Raw genomic sequence first — 18,092 nt, 5'->3', positions numbered from 1 at the left:
CCATTTCTGAATACCATCCTTCCCCATCGTTACAAAAATTTTTCTGAAAGCATTCTTTCTACTAAGTGATTTGGTATGGTGTCTATTTTGAGCATATGAGCAAGCACAATTATTTCTAAATCCGATCACAGTGTTTAAGTTACAGTAGAAAATTCCATTCAGTATCATAAGCCTATATTAGAGTATATGTTGATGTCCTCATCACAGAACGAGGTGCTGAAATATCAGACACAGCACCTCAGCTCAACGCCTCAGTTCAAGAAATGTATGATGTTCGGAGTGACACATACATGAAATAAGTAAAATATGAAATGAATGGAGTTTGAGAGCCAAAATGAGTGATGCAGTCAAGCATCCAAAAAATGAAGAGATCAATGTGGGTTGCGATAGTTGATACAAAGTTTCATGTGGTTGTTGAGATCAGAGAGCCTTGGAAAAAAGAGGGGTTGAGCAGGAGGTAGGCAGGGAGAGACAGTTCGTGGCAGAAGTGACATGTGATATCTGGGAGACATAGATAGCACCTACTTGCCTGCATCGTGTTGGAGTAGGGAGAGCTAGAATCAAAACGACCAGGCAGGGAGAGCTTGCCTTCCACGTTGAGGAATATGACATTGGATGATTTTAATTGTAAGGATGTCTTACTACAGATGCTCCAGGGACAAAAAAAGTCTCAACTTATGCAAAGTAGACCTTGGAAAAAATGTTGCATACCATGCACCAACAAAGTTTAGTGATGAGAAAGAATTCTGTGTGGAGTGGAACTACACATTGGTTTGAAGTAGGAATGATTATCTCAGAGTGAGCCCAAGGCTTGCAAGCCCCAGCTGAGAGCTGAAAATCTGTGGATTTTCACAGCGTCAGTGCAGGTTGTTGCAGGGTTATTTTTATCATTCAACCTCCCCTTCATCTTCCCCACCCCGCTTTCTTCCTTTTCTCTTTTGCATTCTGATCATGTCTGGAAGGGTTCTAGAAATGCTATCACTGTATTGGAGAGCCACTCACACCAGATTTGTGACTAGTTATGCATGCTTCATTAGATTTCATGTTTATGCCAAAATGGTCAAGCTGCAGGTGCTGATATGAAAGCAATATAAATGTATCTTAAAGTGTTTCCAACTAGTGCAAAATTTGAGGTAAGACAATGTAGAGTCAAAATAAGCATCATGAGAATGGGGATTTTCTGTTTTTTTTAATCAGTAGGCTGAAACAGATCAATTCACTGAAAAGCAATTTATCAAAAGATCAGTTTTCTAAAAAACCAATTTGCTGAGCACCAGTTTGCCAAACTGTGATTAATGGACTAGTAATTAGCTGATTGAGTAATTCATCAAAAGACTTATTTGCTGAATGAGCAATACACTAAAAACTTCATTCTATTAACTATTACAGCAGAATGGCATATTTACTCATTCCATCCACAAAAGTGCAAAAAAAATGTGGCTATTTTACTTTTCAACAGAAATCCAATCTTCCTTGTGAACACCCTCTCCCCCCTCCCCTTTTTACTCTACTGAGCAGTATAGGCCAGGGAATCACAAATTAAGGATTTATCATTATATTCTGATTTCATTCCCTTTTAGTTTATGCCTTTTCAGTAAATGTTTATTCTTTCACAATTCTTCACCGTCCTCCTTCTCCCTGACAAAGATGGCTTCTGGGGTCATGGCCTTTCTGTGTTCTTGTGGCAATAGCAGGGGGAGGGGAGAGGGCTCTGATCTGTGAGTGGATCCTTGTCTTTCTGTGGAAAGAATGTTCGTTGCCCATCTTGCCCCTGCTCTCTCTGCTGGCTCCCATTGCTGAAGTTTCTGGAGAACTTGTGGTCTGGTTTCTCTTGGAGTAGTTTAGCTGGTCCGCTGTTATTGACACTGCATGGTTTGCCTGAGACCTGGCTGTGAACTTCCATTTGGTTCTTGACCTGGGTCATGGTCCTGGAGACATGGTTCTCAGTCGGATGACCCGGGGAAGTTGACCAGCCAGCAACATCAACTCCTTTGTGCTCTACCACAAGCCACAGGGGAGCAGCTAGCAAATTTTCATGCCACCAGGAGCTGAGAAAGTTTAGGCAGCCCCTCAACACCATGTCATCCCATAACCCTTCCAGTTTTACTCTAAAGCAGCTGCTTTGAGTTGCTAAGAGGGCCGTGCACATAGTTAGGCCCCCTGCATTCTGCCGTGCAGGGGTCCTTAGATACCTCTGTGAAGTCTGCAGCTTTCTTCTTGGCCTATCTTCTGTGATATCAGTCAGCAAACATCTCAAGTCTTGCTTTTTCTACTTCTGTTCTCTTCCCTTCTCCATTATCTCCTGGAGGCTGAAAAAGGCCAGATTACTACTTCTTCCTGGCATGTTGGAACTTCCCTTCCCTCATACCCTTCCTCCTGAGAGGGCTTTCTCCCTCTCCTCCTCCTTTTGTAGCAGCTATAATGACAGAATGGCTCCCTGCCTGACAGCTTAATTTACTGGGGAGAAGAGAGGAAAAAAATAGATTGTCAGCTGATATTTTAAAAATTTCATTTTCATTACATTTCTTCCCTAATCTTCTTCCTCTTCACCACAGTTGGAGCTTGGGCTGCCTGCCTGCTGCGGGGAGCAAAGAGGAATTACAGTTAGACTTCAGGAGGTTGCATGGGGGGTGGGTGGCCAACATGGGGTCAGGAGAGAGGAACATATGACCCGAGCCAGGCTGAGGAGGAACCCACACAAATTCATCGGCCATGGACTTCATGGGTCCACGCCACCAGTGCAATGGGAAGGAGCACATTGCTGAGAAAGTCCCAGGTCCCCACAAGGACTTAAGTCCAAATGCCATCTTGGTGTTGAGCCTGGGGAGGGGCATCTGAGAAACAGAATTTCCCTAAAAGGGCTATTGATACCGAAAAGAAATTGTTGAGGTTGAAGAGATTAAGATATCTCAGGGTGGGTGAAAATTAGAAAAATAAAAAAAGCTACATTTACTTTTCATATTAGAATTTTAGTTTGAGTAAATGTGTGGAGCTACTTGAAAAGTTTATAGCAATTCACTTTTCACAGAAGCTACCTAATGTTCAGTGTCCTTTTTGGAATAACATTTTCTTGGATATTTTTACTATCAGGTATTGCACAGGTCACAAATATGGAGGTTTTTTTTTTTTTTAAATGATAGGGTTGGTTTCTTTTTTTTTTTTCCTCTGAGCAATTTTGTTTAATATTACAGAGAAACTTCTGTATGGTAAGCAAGACTGGAATTTCCAACAATGAAACAAGGTCTCTAGAACTTGCCAGTAAAACAAAGGAAGCATTTCTGGTGATAAGATGTAGGAACCCATGGATAAAATCTAACAGAGCACAGGCTGGAAAATGGGATCAGGAAATTTTATAATCCACCATCACTGTGAGTTTGCTCTGGGATGGCGCAAGCATGGCCTGTGGCTTAGAGGTATGATAGCTCCTGTCTGAAGAATGGGTCCTTTGGGCATGGGACTCATGTTACCTAAGTGCCCCAAAGCCAACTGTTTTTTCAACTTCTTGCCCACATAATCATGACTAGAGGTTTCAAGGAGAAGACAAGAGCAAGTACTATTTGGCTTTGACTTTTGAGCAGATGTAACACAAGCTCTTCATCCTCGGCTAAAGACAGGCCTGTATCCAAAGGCTCTGAGGTTTCCCACTTTGTCTTCTTTCTGTCATGACTTGTGGGTCCCACATCTTCCACTTCACTGTTGTTCCTTTTCCTCATTGCCTGCTTCTTCTTGGTATCACTGGTGGTCCAGTGGTTAAGACGTCACCTTCTAATGCAGGGGTTGTGGATTCGATCCCTGGTCGTGGAGCTAAGATCCCACGTGCCTCGCAGCCAAGAAACCTAATTTTATTTTCCATATCTTCATTATCTGATTCTTCGGGGCTTCTGTACTTATCTGGATCTGGAAGTATGCTTGGATCAAATCCATCATTATCATCATTACTCCAATCCAGAAAGGCTTCTTCTTCATCTTTAGCCTTTGCTTGTTTCTTACTGGCTTCTCTTCTGGCTTCCCTTTCTTTCAGTCTTTTCTCCCGACGCTTTGCCTTAATTTTCTTCCTATATTCTTCTTTGTCAAATTTGTCCTCTTCTTGAAGCCTTTCCTTTGCTTTATCTAAGTTTATACCACCAGCATCTTCCTCTTCCTCAGTATCCTTGGAGACAGACTTCTGCACTTGTGGCCACTGCTGAACCAACTCTCCTTCATCAGTAAATGTTACTTTCTTATTTACTTTAAAATTTCTCTTCATTACTTTTTTGCTTCTGCAACCTTGGTCACTTTTTTCTCCACACTGGATTTAGAAGGTTCTTTCTTCCGCTAGTGTTGGAGGGTCTCCTGCAGAGGCGGGTGGTGGCTGTGGCTCACTGTGGGGACAAGGACACTGGCAGCAGAAGTTCTGGAAAGTACTCCTTGGCATGAGCCCTCCCAGGGGGCTCGCCATTAGCCCCACCAAAGAGCCCCAGGGTTGGTTTCTTTGGTTCAAAGTATTTTCCACCAGTCTCCTGGCTTTCCAAATCTACTTAATTGAGTTTCTTTCTGGAGTAGGACAGAATGAGGCAGCGGTGTAGTGGTGTACAGGGAACTGTGTCTGGGGATGTTTTCCCACATTTATGTGTGCCCTCTGCCTCCTATATGAGCATGTTCACACACACAGGCACACGTGCGCACACACACGCACACACGTGAGCTCGCACACACACGCACATGCGTGTACACACACGCATGCACGCACGCACACACACACACCCCCTTTCTATTTTAACTCCTGATAGACTTGACTTTGCTTTTTTTTCCCCAGGGGTGTGTTAATCTTCACATATCCAAGATAAAGGGTAAGGAAAGACTGACCATTTGTGTATCACACATTCAACACTGCTGGATTGTTGAAGTATCTGAAAGGGGAAAGAACTTGGTTATGCCTTTTACAATGTGTGAGAGTAGAGCCAAGTAGAGGAAGGTCCTTTTCTTCCACTCACAGTATTTTTCAGTTCCTGTGCTTTGCTGCCCCCTCTCAAAAAGCAGCCACTGAATAGAATATTAAAACTTCAAGGAAGTCTGAACCAAGCTGAGACTAGGAGTGACCAGAGTGGAAAATGATGCCAAAATGGGCTAAGCCATCGAGTCTAGAATCAACAAGAGTGACTCCAAAGATTATGTCTTATCTAGGAAACAGCAAAAAAAAATTTTTTTCCCAAACAAAGCACAACATTGAATTACAATTTCACAAATTTTTATTGAATGGTACTAAGTGCAAGGCAATGTTCTGGGCATCACTTAGCAGAACTTACAGAATTGCTGGGCAACCACCAGGTATCCAATGCACAAGGTGATTCAGGGCATTGGTCCCCAATGGTCCTGGTTTCTTGGGACTGAGGGGATTCCCAGGACGTGGGACTTTCAGTGCTAAAACTGATGAAGCCCCAGGCAAACCAGGATGAGTTGGTCACCCTACTTATCAAGACAACTTTAGCTCCAATGATTAACTTCTATGATTTTAATACCAAACTTCTGCTGGATCATAATAACCTGTGATGTTTAAAGTAGATTATGAACCTGTAGATGTTTGCTTTTTGTTAAGCAGAGGTGTGTAGGAAAGAATTCTGGTCTTTGGAAAACTGGTTCTGCTGCTTTACTAGCTGAGTGATCTTAAATTAGTCATAATTAATCTCTGAATCTCATGGTATAAAATGAAAATAACCATCATACAGGTTGTGGTGAGGATTAAGAGAAATAATGCATGTGATAGTGTTTTGCATATTTTAAAGTACTATGCAGATGTGGGATATTATTTATTTGGAGACAGATTCCTGTAGCAAAATAGAATAACAGAAAACAAAAATGCTGTTTTTTCCTAGTCTCTCATGATAAAGTTTTCCCCTAACCTGTTTATAATTTAACAGAGTTAAAAATATTTGAAAATACAACGGCACACAAAGTATTATTGTACTGCCATCTTTGGGACATATTTTGAACCACAGTTTTGTGTAGTTCAAGTAAATTGTTTTTCAGAAGCAATGTAGTTATGTTTTAAAATATCAGCAACAGTGAGTATGGTCACTGGTGTAGAACCTGAAGGCTTTTTAGCTACTAGATCAATTATAAGGAATTGAGTCAACAATGATTAACACCTGTCACAGAGCTATGACTATGGATGAGGCTGGTCTCCTGAAATGATTAGCTGGTAAAGCTGGAAGGGACATTAGAAGTCAGCTTTTGCAGATGCCTTCCTGTTTGCTGCCCCCGAACTCAACTTGGGAATTTAGCAACAGGAAGATTTCAGCTCTGGGAGATGCCCCGGAGGAGGGGATAGGAAATCTCTGGCACAAAGAAAAGAGGACATTGACATTCAGGCTCTACATGTACCATTTGTGTATCTATATGTGAATGAATGAATGAACGAATGAAACTTTTGTGTCAGGGCTGATTCCTTTCTGACCCTGGCTCTGTCTAGATTGAGGGTGGAAATCAGAAAATCAGCCTTAGAGACTCTTATCTTGGGAATATGAGTGCTGGCCTGAGGGGAACTTTCTGGGGAGTGATGAGAATGGTTTTATATCTTCATCTAGTGGTGATCACATTTTGGTGTATATAACATGCAGAGTTATCAAGCAGTACACATAAGGTTTGTACATTTTTTATTTCATGTAAATCGTGGCTCAATAAGATACTGTTAAAAATCTCCTTTCCCCTCCCTCAACCTTTCCACCAATTAGAATTCCATTCCGGTTTGTTAGCACCTCTTTGATAACATTCTGGTGGGGTGGTGGTAGGGGATCAGTCAGCCTGGAGTATCTTAATTTTAGGAATCAGGAGGGGGTAGGAAATTTCTGAAGACGGCTCTTCTCCACTTTGTAACTTTACTCAGGAGTCAAGGGGTCTCAACTGCTTTAAATATCACAAAAGGAACATCTCCACCTACTCCTTGCCTGCCCCGGATGGTACAGGCTGGAGAAGAAACACAGCTGTGCTAATTTACTCTCATATTACATTTATCGCCACAATTCTCAAGTGAGCCCTCTGAAAATCCTTGCAATCCTATTATATTTCGTGAGTAAATTTGCTTTCTTACTTCCTAAAATTATTCATACTTTAACCCTCTCTTTCTCTTCAAACAAACCACAGTCTCTCAGCTCAGACCTGGTTTCATATTTCATTGAGAAAATAGAAGCAATCAGGGAAGAAATGCCTCGTCTTCCCATCACCAAGTCGATCAAACTACCTGGATTTGTATTCCATCTGTCTTTGCTCCTGTTTCAAGGCATCAGTGGTTATCAATGGGGGCTATAGGTAGAATTTTAAAAATGGCGGATGCCCAGATCGCACTCCTAGAGATTCTGAACTAATTAATCTGGTATGGGACATCAATTTTTTTTTTGTAATTCTCAAGGGATTCTAATATATAGATGGAATTTAGAACCAAGAATTTAGAATGTCTGAGCGCCTGTAAGTTGGCAACTCCTCTGCTTACACAGTGGCTCCCCCTCTCTCTCCTCTCCTCAAAATCTTGTTCTTTCACTGATCTCCCCTTTTTCTTACATGATCTATTTTTCTCTCTGCTAGAAAAATCCCATCAGCATATTAACAGGCCCTAACATCTTCTGTCTTAAACACGACTCCTCCTCGACTCCACATTTCCCTCTAGCTGCTCCCTTTACAACAAAACTCCTTCACATAGTCGTTTGCATTAGTGCTCTCCATTCTATAACCTTCAATTTTCTCATTAACCTACTTTTGTTTCTATCATTCAGTGTTGAAAACATCAACATCCTACATGTTGGCAAGTTCAATGATTTAATTTTCAGCTTTGTCTTATTTCACTTTTCGGCCACGTTTAGCGCAATAGATTTTTCTCAAACACCCTTTCACTAGGGGTGGAGTTGTCAGTCTCACATGGGTCCTGCACCCCCATTACAGTCCTCTTCCTTCTTCCTTGCTGGTGCTTCTTCGCAGACTTCTTTGCTAGTTCCTCCTCTTTTCCATAAGCTTTAAACTCCAGCTGATCCTCCTGGCTCAGTGCGTGTTGTTAATCTTCTCCAGACACACTGTTTCCCAGGGTAACCTCATCCAGTTCCATATGCGCATGGTCACACATTTGTGTCTTGAACTCTCATCTCTTTTCTAAGAGCCAGGCTCATACTCAGTTGCCTCCTCAACATCTCAATTTGGGTATCAAATAAACACACAAATTCTTATTTCTCCACAGCAATCCCAATGTGTAAAAACCCGGTCTTCTAGTAAATGGCATCTGAGTTACTGACATCAGAATTTTTAGCAGCAGCCTCTTCCTTTTCCCCTCACTCCATTTCCAATTAATAAATTTAGATACTTTCTGAGTATTGTCACTTCTCTCCCTCTCCCATGATCACCAACCTGATCCATGCCACCATGATTTCTTCCCTCAGCTATTTTATTTTGTTTATTTTATTTTTGGCTGCATTGGGTCTTCGTTGCTGCAAGCAAGCTGTCTCTAGTTGTGGAGAGCAGGGCCTACTCTTCATTGCGGTGCATGGGCTTCTCATTGCGGTGGCTTCTCTTGTTGCAGAGCATGGGCTCTAGGGCGCGTGGGCTTCAGTAGTTGTGGTACGTGGGCTCTAGAGCGCAGGCTCAGTAGTTGTGGCTCACAGGCTTAGTTGCTCTGAGGCATGTGGGATCTTCCAGGACCAGGGCTCGAACCCATCTCCCCTGCATTGGCAGGCGGATTCTTAACCACTGTGCCACCAGGGAAGTCCCCCTCAGCTATTTTAATGCTCTCATAACTTGTCTCTGCTGCCACTCTTACTTTACAGTCTATTCTCACACAGCAGCCAATGGATCTTTAAAATGTAAATCAGATCATGTTGCTCCCAAACTGAGCCATTCCCCTGTCACCACCCCCAAGAGCTGCCCATAACCCTTGGAATCAAATCCACACTCCTTAACACAACCTACAAAGCTTCCCATTCCCTACCATTCCCACCATTTTCCTTTTCATTCACTCTGCTGCAGCCACATGGATTTGTATCTGTCCCTCAAAAGGCCAACCTTATTTCTGCCTCAGAGTCATTACTCTTGTTTGTCCCTTTGCCTGGCAAGTTCTTCCTCAAGATCCTTGTATGTCTGGCTCTTTTCACATTGTCCTGAAATCTGCCTCAATGTCGTCTCCTGGATAAAGCCTTCCTTAGTCACCCACCTGAGGATAGAGGGAGAGGATTTATTTATGTTGTTCACTGCTGTATTCTCTAAGGCCTGGCACAAAGGAGGCTCTCCGAGAATATTTGTTGAAGAAATGTATGTTTGGTGCTGCCTTTAGCATGAAAGCCTCAGTGTGTCTGTATCAACTATAGGATATAAGATACAAGGTAACTATATCTGTAGGGAACAGATGGTTGATTTGAAGAGAGTTTAATAAAAGGACTTATAAAGTGTGGACAAGGTATAGGGAAAACACAAGAAATAGCATGGTACCCCAGGGCTACTGGCAGTGAGATGGCGTTACCACCCCTATGGAGCTGTGTGGTCAACGTCATCTGTTAGGAGTTGAGACGTTCAGTCAAGGGATGTAGCCAGCCCACTGTACCTCTGCACGGACAGGGTCAGGGTGATATATACCCTGACTTCATTCTCTTTTCCCTCCTTCCTCACTCCTGCCAGGGCTCCCCTTTGACAGAACACATTTTGAAGCCAAAGACCAAGGGAGCCCATTGATGGAATTCACATGGGTCATCCTCTGGGGGCACAGGGCGGGTTGGACAAGAATTGAGATAGATGGAGTTACAAAGTAGCTCTTTTCCCGCATTAAGGATGTTGACTCTAATCATTTAAATGCTTGCTTATTGTTAACAACACATTATTCTTCTCATGGCTGCCCTTTGAATGGTGAGCTGCTTGAAAGCCTGCACTGCTCAGTCAGGGATGGTCTGCACAAAGGGTGTGGGGAAGTTATCAAGATACCTTTTAGAATGGCAATGCTTTTCCCAACTGCTTGGCGAAGTTCTATCAGTGGCCTGGTACATTTGAATAGAATTTTATAATTTACAGATAGTTTTGGAGACCAGCAGGACAGATATTATTGTCTTGACATGACAGATAAAGAAATAATGGACAGAGCTCAGTGACTTGGTGCTACACAGCAGGTGGAGCTGGGGTTGAAACCCAGAACTTTTTTTTAAATTTTAATTTTATATTGGATATAGTTGATTAATAATATTGTATTAGTTTCAGGTGTACAACAAAGTGATTCAGTTATACTTTTACATGTATCTATTCTTTTTCAACTTCTTTTCCCATTTAGGTTATTACAGAATATTGAGCAGTTCCCTGTGCTATAGAGTAGGTCCTTGTTGGCTATCTATTTTAAATATAGCCGTGTGTACACGTCAATCCCAAACTCCCAATCTATCCCTCCCCTCCCACCCCATAACCATAAGTTTGTTCTCTAAATCTGTGAGTCTGTTTCTGTTTTGTAAATAAGTTCATTTGTATCATTTTTTAAAGATTCTGCATATAAGCGATATCATATGATATTTGTCTTTCTCTGTCTGACTTATTTAGTATGATAATCACCAGGTCCATCCATGTTGCTGCAAATGGCATTATTTCATTCTTTTTTATGGCTGAGTAACATTCTATTGCATAAATATACCACATGTTTATCCATTTATCTGTCAATGGTCACTTAGGTTGGTTCCATATGTTGGCTATTGTAAATAGTGCTGCTATGAACATTGGCGTGCATGTGTCTTTTCAAATTATGGTTTTCTCCAGATATATCCCCAAGAGTGGGATTGTTGGATCATATGGTAACTCTAGTTTTTTAAGGAACCTCCATACTGTTCTCCATGGTGGCTGCACTAATTTACATTCCCACCAACAGTGCAAGAAGGTTCCCTTTTCTCCACACCCTCTCCAGCATTTATTATTTGTAGACTTTTTGATGATGGCCATTATGATTGGTGTGAGGTGATGCCTCACTCTAGTTTTGATTTGCATTTCTGTAATAATTAACGATATTGAGCAACTTTTCATGTGCCTGTTGGTCAGCTGTATGTCTTATCTGGAGAAATGTCTATTTAGGTCTTCTGCCCATTTTTTGATTGATTGTTTATTTGATATTGAGCTATATGAGCTGTTTGTATATTTTGGAAATGAATCCCTTGTTAGTTGCATCATTTGCAAATATTTTCTCCCATTCCGTAGGTTGTTTTTGTGTGTGTGTGTGTGTGTATGGCTTCCTTTGCTGTGCAAAAGCTTTTGAGTTTAATCAGGTCCCATTTGTTTATTTTTGCTTTTATTTCCATTACTCTAGGAGGTGGGTCCAAAAAAATATTGCTGTGATTTATGTCAAAGAGTGTTCTGCCTATGTTTTCCTCTAAGAGTTTAATAGTATCTGGTCTTACATTTAGGTCTTTAATCCATTTTGAGTTTATTTTTACGTATGGTGTTAGAGAATGTTCTAATTTCTTTTTTTAAAACTTTTGACCTGTAGCTCAGTGCTCTCTACCATAACATGCTGCTTCTCTTAGGGGGTCATTTTTGTGTGTTATGACAAGTTGTCTTCAAGATTCTGTTCTGTAAAGTAATTTAGGGCATGGTTGCCTATTAAACCATTATCACTTTTTAGATAGTACAAGGAAATGACAAGGAAAATTCCCCCAAGAACTTGGGAATGAAGTTGCCCTCTAAGAATTAAATTGACATTAGCTCATTATAAATTACAGCACAAAGATGCAACGTCACCTTAAAGAGGCAGAATTATTCCCAGGTCTGCCAGTCTCAATTATGACTCAATTGAAGGTATTACCACTTATGAAGGAGAAGTTATAAGTCAGAGTTGAGGTTGATCATCCTTCTATGATTAAGAAAATGAGAGTCACAGAAGTGAAAAACCAAGTGTTGGCAGAGCCCAGCCATGCCTGTCCTGGGAAAAGGATGTCTCATTCTGAACCTAGTCCTGGTGGCAGAAAACAGTCCTTTTTCTGGAGATGGGTAGATCAGGTATTCAAGTTACAACTAACATTCCTTATTCTGACTCTGTGCTCACAGCACAACTATCTGATTATAATTTGGTTTCCCATGAAGTATGATTACAGGGAGAGAACATCTTGACCAGAAAACCTACGTTATCTATTAGCATTAGCAATTGCATTTCTCATTACAAATAAATCAACTGGCTTTCTGGTTTATGTATCAATTCTTGTGAACTTAAGGTGATTCTTAATGTGTTAATATGATTCTCTTAAAACTTTGCTGACAATCAGTTTTCAAATTTGCAAGACGGAGAGCTAGAACCCCAGATTGAGGTAAATTCAGCAAAGAAATGAGTGACACTTTAGCAGATTTTCTAAAGTTATGTATAGTAGGTATAATATAATACAGTAAAATACACTGGTTTTTTTGGTGAGTATTTCTGAATTTCGACAAAACATACATAGTCAGGTAACCACTGCAACCAAGATGTAGAATATTTCACTTACCCCCAAGGTCTCCTAATGCTCTTGCATAAATCGATTGCCTCCTGTATCCGCCAGCACCCAGAGACTACTGATCCCTTTTTTGTCCCTATACTTTTGCCTTCTCCAGAATGTCATAGGAATAGAAGCATTGAGTATCCATTTGAATCTGACTTCTTTCACTTAGCATAATGCATTTGAGATTTATCCATATTGTTGTACATACCATTCATTTTTACTTTTCTTTTTTTTTGAGATGTAATTGACATGTAACATTGTATTAGTATTAGGTGTACAATGGACATTTAGTTGTTTCCAGTTTTTGGCTTTATAGATCAGAGCCATTATAAGCATTCACATACATAAGTTTTTGAGTGAACATGTTTTCACTTGGGTAAATACTTCAGAATAGGGTTAATGTGATGGTAAGTGTACGACTTAACTTGATAAGAAAGTGTCATACTATTCTCCAAAGTGGAGGTATCACTTTGCATTCCCATCAGCAATGCATAGAGTTCCAGATGCTCCACATCCTTGGAAGCACTTTGTATTGACATGATTGTTTTTCTCTACTACCCCGTCCCCCATCTTATAGGTATATAGTGTGATCACATTGTGGTTTTATTTTGCATTTTCTCAGTGACTGAGCATTACTTTTTGTATATTTATTAGCCATCTGTATATATTCTTGGATGAAATGTTTCATCAGTCTTTTGCTTATTTTTTTAAAATGGGTTGTTTGGTTTTCTTTTTTTTTTTTATTGAATTTCAAGAGTTTTTTTTATACATTCTGGATATCAACCTTTCATCAGATGTGTATCTTACAAACACTTTCTCCCAGTCTGTGGTTTGATTTTTTATTTGTTTAACAGAGTCTTCCAAAGAGCAGAAGTTTTAAATTTTGATGAATTCCAATATATCAATGTTTCTTCTATGGTTTGTGTCATATCTAAGAAATCTTTGCCTAACCCAAGTCACAAATATTTTCTCCTATTATTTTTTTCTAGAAGTTTTTATGGTTTTAGATTTTACATTTGGGTTTTAAAGTTTGAATTAATTTTTGAGTATAATGCAAGATATGGGTCATTTTTTTGTATATGGATGGCCAATTGTTCCAGCACCAATTGTTGAAAGGACTATTTCTTCTCCATTGAATTGGCTTGGCTTCTTTGCTGAAAATCAGGTGACTTTTGTTTGTGTGTGTGTGTGTGTGTGTGTGTGTGTGTGTGTGTGTGTGTGTATCCTGGATTCTCTACTCTTCCATTGATCTATGTGTCTGTCCTTTTGCCAATACTACCCTGTCTTTATTACTTTACCTGTATATTAAGTCTTTAATCAGTTAGTGTGGTTCTCCAATTTTATTTTTCTTTTTCAAAATTATTTTGGCAATTCTAGTTTCTATGCTTTTCCAAATAAATTAGAATCAAGTTAATTTATAGAAAAAATTGTGCTGGGATTTTGATTTGAATTACATTTAATCTATAAATCAGGTTGGGGAGAATTGACCTTTTAATAATATTAAATCTCCCAATCTAGAAACATAGCATATTGCTCCATTTATTTAGATCATCTTTGATTTCTTTAATCAGTTTTAGTATTTTTCAATATACAGATACTATACATATTTTGTAAGATTTACACCTAAGTGTTTCATGGTTTTGATGTTATTTCAAATGATACTTTTCAAAATTTCAACTTCCAATTGTTCATTGCTAATGTATAAAAATATGCTTGATTTAAAAAAAAATATTGACCTTGTATCCCGTGACCTAGCTAAACTCACTTATTAGATCTAGTACCTTTTTGTAGATTCTCTGCAATTTTCTACATAGACAACCATGTCATTTGCAAATAGAGATGTTTTATTTCTTCCTTTTCAATCTGTATGCCTTCAGTTTCCTTTCTTACTTTGCTTCACTGACTGGGACCACCAGTACATTTGAAAAAAATAAGACCTTTATTGAGATATAATTCACATACCATACAATTTATCCATTTAAAGCATAGAATTCAATGGCTTTTAGTGTATTCACAAAGTTGTTCAGTTATCATCACCACAGTCAATTTTAGAACTTTTTTGTCACTCTCGAAAGAAACCCCCTACCCATCAGCAGCCACTTGCCATTTCCCCTCCAACCTGCTAGCTTTAGGCAACCAGCAATCTCTTCTCTGTCTTTATAGATTTACCTATTCTGGACATTTCACATAAATGAAATCATACAATATGTGGTCTTTTGTGACTAGGTTCTTTCACTTAGCATAGTGTTTTCAAATTTTATGTATATTGTAGTATGTATCAGTACTTCATTTTGTTTTACTGCCAAATAATATTTCATGATGTGGCTATACTATATTTTATTTATCCATTCATCAGTTGATCGACATTTTTTTAATACATTTTGGCTATTATGAATAATGCTGCTATGAATGTTTGTTTACAGATTTTTGTGTGGACATTTATTTTCTGTTGGGTGTATACCTAGGAGTGAAATTTCTGGGTCATATGGTAACACTATGTGTAACCTTTTGAGCAACAGCCATACAGTGTTCTAAAACAGCTGTACCATTTTACATTCCCACCAGCAATGTACTAGTGTTCCAACTTCTCACATCCTAGACAACATTTGTTATTTTCTGTCTTATAGCTTCAGTTCAGTTTTGGTAAGAGTAAATATTCTCATCTCTTTCCTCGTCTCAGGGAGAAAGCATTCAGTCTTTTATCATTAAGTATAATGTTAACTGTAGTTTGTTTGGTTTTTTTTTTTGGTAGATACCCCTTATCCTTTTGTGGAAATTTCTCTTAATTAATAGTTTGCTAAGAGTTGTTTTTTTTTAAAATCATGAATGGATGGTGAATTTTATCACATGCTTCCCCCCTGAACTATTGAGATTATCACATGATTTTTCTTCTTTGGTTTATTTATTTATTTATTTTTTTCTTCTTTGGTTTTTTAATATGGGGAATAACATTGATTGATTCTTAAAAATTGAACTAGTCATGTATTCCTGGGTGAATCTCCCCTTGGTCCAGCTGTATTATCTTTTTTATATATTGTATTTGATTTGGTAGTGCTTTCTTAAATAGCTTTTTTGAATTTTTATTTTAGCAATTGATTTGAATTTTCATTAGCTCCTTTTTAGTCTCTACTTATTCCTTTTCCAGAATATCCTGTAGTTGTTTGATGGGGATGTAACATCTTTTCAAATTTCTTTGAGTATAATTAGAACTATTTCTGTTTTTTCCAGTGTCAGTGTTTCTAATTTGTTTGTTTGTTTGATGACAGTCTTTCTCTCTTTAGTTGTAAACTATTCTCAATATCCGATGAGCCTTGTTTGTCTATTCATGGCTAACAATGAGTAGTTAAAGCTGGCTGTGAGTGGTAGTTGTTGACTAATGGCTTCATTCCAGGGTAAACGTATCAGGAACACAGCACAGTTTCTAACATTAGAATTTTGTGGCATAATAGTTTTTGAACTATTCACCTCATGGCCCTTTATCATTGTGCCAATTTTTAGTAGAACTGTTCACTGCCATAACAATGCTCTGTTATATATTCATGAAGCAAAACTACTCAATGTTCAGTAAGCACACGATCTTCCAGTTTATTTTCTAAGACTCTTACCTTTTACCTGAAGGTGGCTCCTGCTCTATAACAAGTCATACAATCTTCTCAGCTCAGTGACAGACTCACCATAGCAATATGTAGCAAAAGTGAAGTTTCACATGGATCAAAATTTGGAGAAGTAGGCAATTGCACCAGTGTTCTAGAAACTCATGAGTGTGCAGAAATCCCTTTTAAATCTGTGAGAAAATAGAATACAGAAGTAATTTCTGAACTAGGGGAGGGGAAGTGGGGAAGCCCTCTGTAAGTACAGAGAGCTGCTGGTGGAGATGGAAGGGACAAGCCCAGATCAGGTGCCACAGTTGGGGTTCTGAACATTTGGGGCAATGTGAATGCTGACCCCACTCTACTCCTAACTTGGGGTGAAGATGTCTCTCTTTATCCATATGTAGAATAAATTCTGATACAGATAAGAGATAAAATGGAACCCTCAGAGATAAACAGTGCACTGTGTCCGGAGACGGAGTTTTAACAAGAGAGTAGAGGGGATTTTTAAACATGGATTTAGATTGGAACAAATCCTTTATGAGAAAGCTTTCCTGCATGATGTAGTTAATTCTTTTTTCTCTCTTCCCTGTCAGATACTTAGTGCGGTAGATGGGTTTGTGATGGCTTTTGCTCAGGCACATCATTCCACCTTACAGACAAGGTGACTGAAACATAGTGTCTTGGGATCACATAGAATGAGAAGTAAGTAAACTTCTGCAGTCATGCAAGAGCTAGAATAAAAACCATATGCTGTGAAGCCAAACTCAGAGCACTCTCCACCAAGTCAAGTTTCCTACACTGAGTAATATAATGGAGACTTTCACCCTGCAGGGTTTTGTGGAATTTTTTTTCATATAAAATTTCTCTTGCAGAAGTCAGAAGGTAACAGCCGAGGCCCAGGCAATGTAACCTCGTAACTTAATAATGCTATTTTTGACATCTATATTAATTTATTGCTTTGCATTATTTTCTTCCAACATATACTGATGAAGACAGCTTAAAGAACTTGGAAAAGCACCTAGTTAAATCTCTTGGTCAATTTCAACCTCACTATTGATGGGAAAATGGTAATTGCCAATTAGAGAGTAAAATTCTCTGAGGAAAGCCCAGGGTGGAGAAATGATTGTTTTGTTAATTGAAAAGATATGCATTTGTTTGACATCAGATGACCAAACAGTAATATTAACAAGCTATTCATTCAAAATAATTATTCAGGGATGGCTATGTGCCAGACACTCTCCGGTCACATAGTGATCAAAACCAGACAATAAACCCTGCCCTCATGGAGCTTACATTTTAGTCAAGGGAGATATGAGTAAACATAAGTAAGTGTTAGAAGTTGATAAGCTCTCTGGAGGATAATAAATCAAGGAAGGAAGCTGGGCAGTTCCGGGCCTCCTATTTTAAATAGGATGATCATGTAAGAGCCCAGTGAAAGGCAACCATAGAAGATGCTGTGGGTACCTTGCCCAGATCTCCTTTCCTGGGCCATGCACTTTCCTCCAGTGGCTGCTGATGGTTCATAGAGAGCTGCCCTCAGCTGATGAGCCACCTTTCTCCAGAGGTTACTCTGCACAGTCCCCTTGCCAGGTGGCCCACACCAGTGACTGATGACGACTAGGATAAGAAACTGAACTCCTTGCCATTAGGCAATGCAGTTCAAGCTCCAGACCCTCTCTCCCACCCCTGACAGCCTAGATTTTACCTGAGACAACATTCTTACTCAACTCTTTCCTCTTTCCTATCCTGCTTCCTTCTCTCCCTCCCAGGTTTTTCCCAAAGAGCATTTCTTCAAATGCTTTAGGAGTCCAATGGTCAAGGGGGATGCTGGGATATCCCATCCCCCCACCGATAATCACATGTGCACAAATCCTTATTTTAGGATCTATTTCTACGAAACCTACCCTAAGACATTGGGTACTAGAAGTGGTCCTAGGAAGCTGACTCTAAGGATGGGATTACTACCAGACAGAGGGCCGTGATGTTGCTAGCCCTGATGGTAGGTGGAACAGCTGTGCCCTGGGATGTTGTAGAAGTACAATTGCTAAGACCTTCA

General features: G+C 39.6%; 1 protein-coding gene across 1 annotated transcript; it reads right to left on the bottom strand.

Annotated features, from left to right (window-relative positions):
* Positions 1–2,530: 2,530 nt before the first annotated feature.
* On the bottom strand, positions 2,531–4,275 carry LOC103017357 (probable ATP-dependent RNA helicase DDX10). Its single transcript, XM_007176116.2, has 3 exons — positions 3,837–4,275; positions 3,555–3,735; positions 2,531–2,578 (listed from the first exon to the last, which is right to left on the bottom strand). The coding sequence occupies exons 1-3, from the start codon at positions 4,244–4,246 to the stop codon at positions 2,531–2,533; spliced, it is 639 nt and encodes a 212-aa protein (XP_007176178.2). The 5' UTR covers positions 4,247–4,275.
* Between the last annotated feature and the right edge of the window lie 13,817 nt (positions 4,276–18,092).

The sequence above is a fragment of the Balaenoptera acutorostrata genome, chromosome 2, assembly GCF_949987535.1.
Source record: "Balaenoptera acutorostrata chromosome 2, mBalAcu1.1, whole genome shotgun sequence".
In the NCBI taxonomy this organism is placed as follows: Eukaryota; Metazoa; Chordata; class Mammalia; order Artiodactyla; family Balaenopteridae; genus Balaenoptera; species Balaenoptera acutorostrata.
This window is presented reverse-complemented; position numbering and strand designations above follow the sequence as displayed.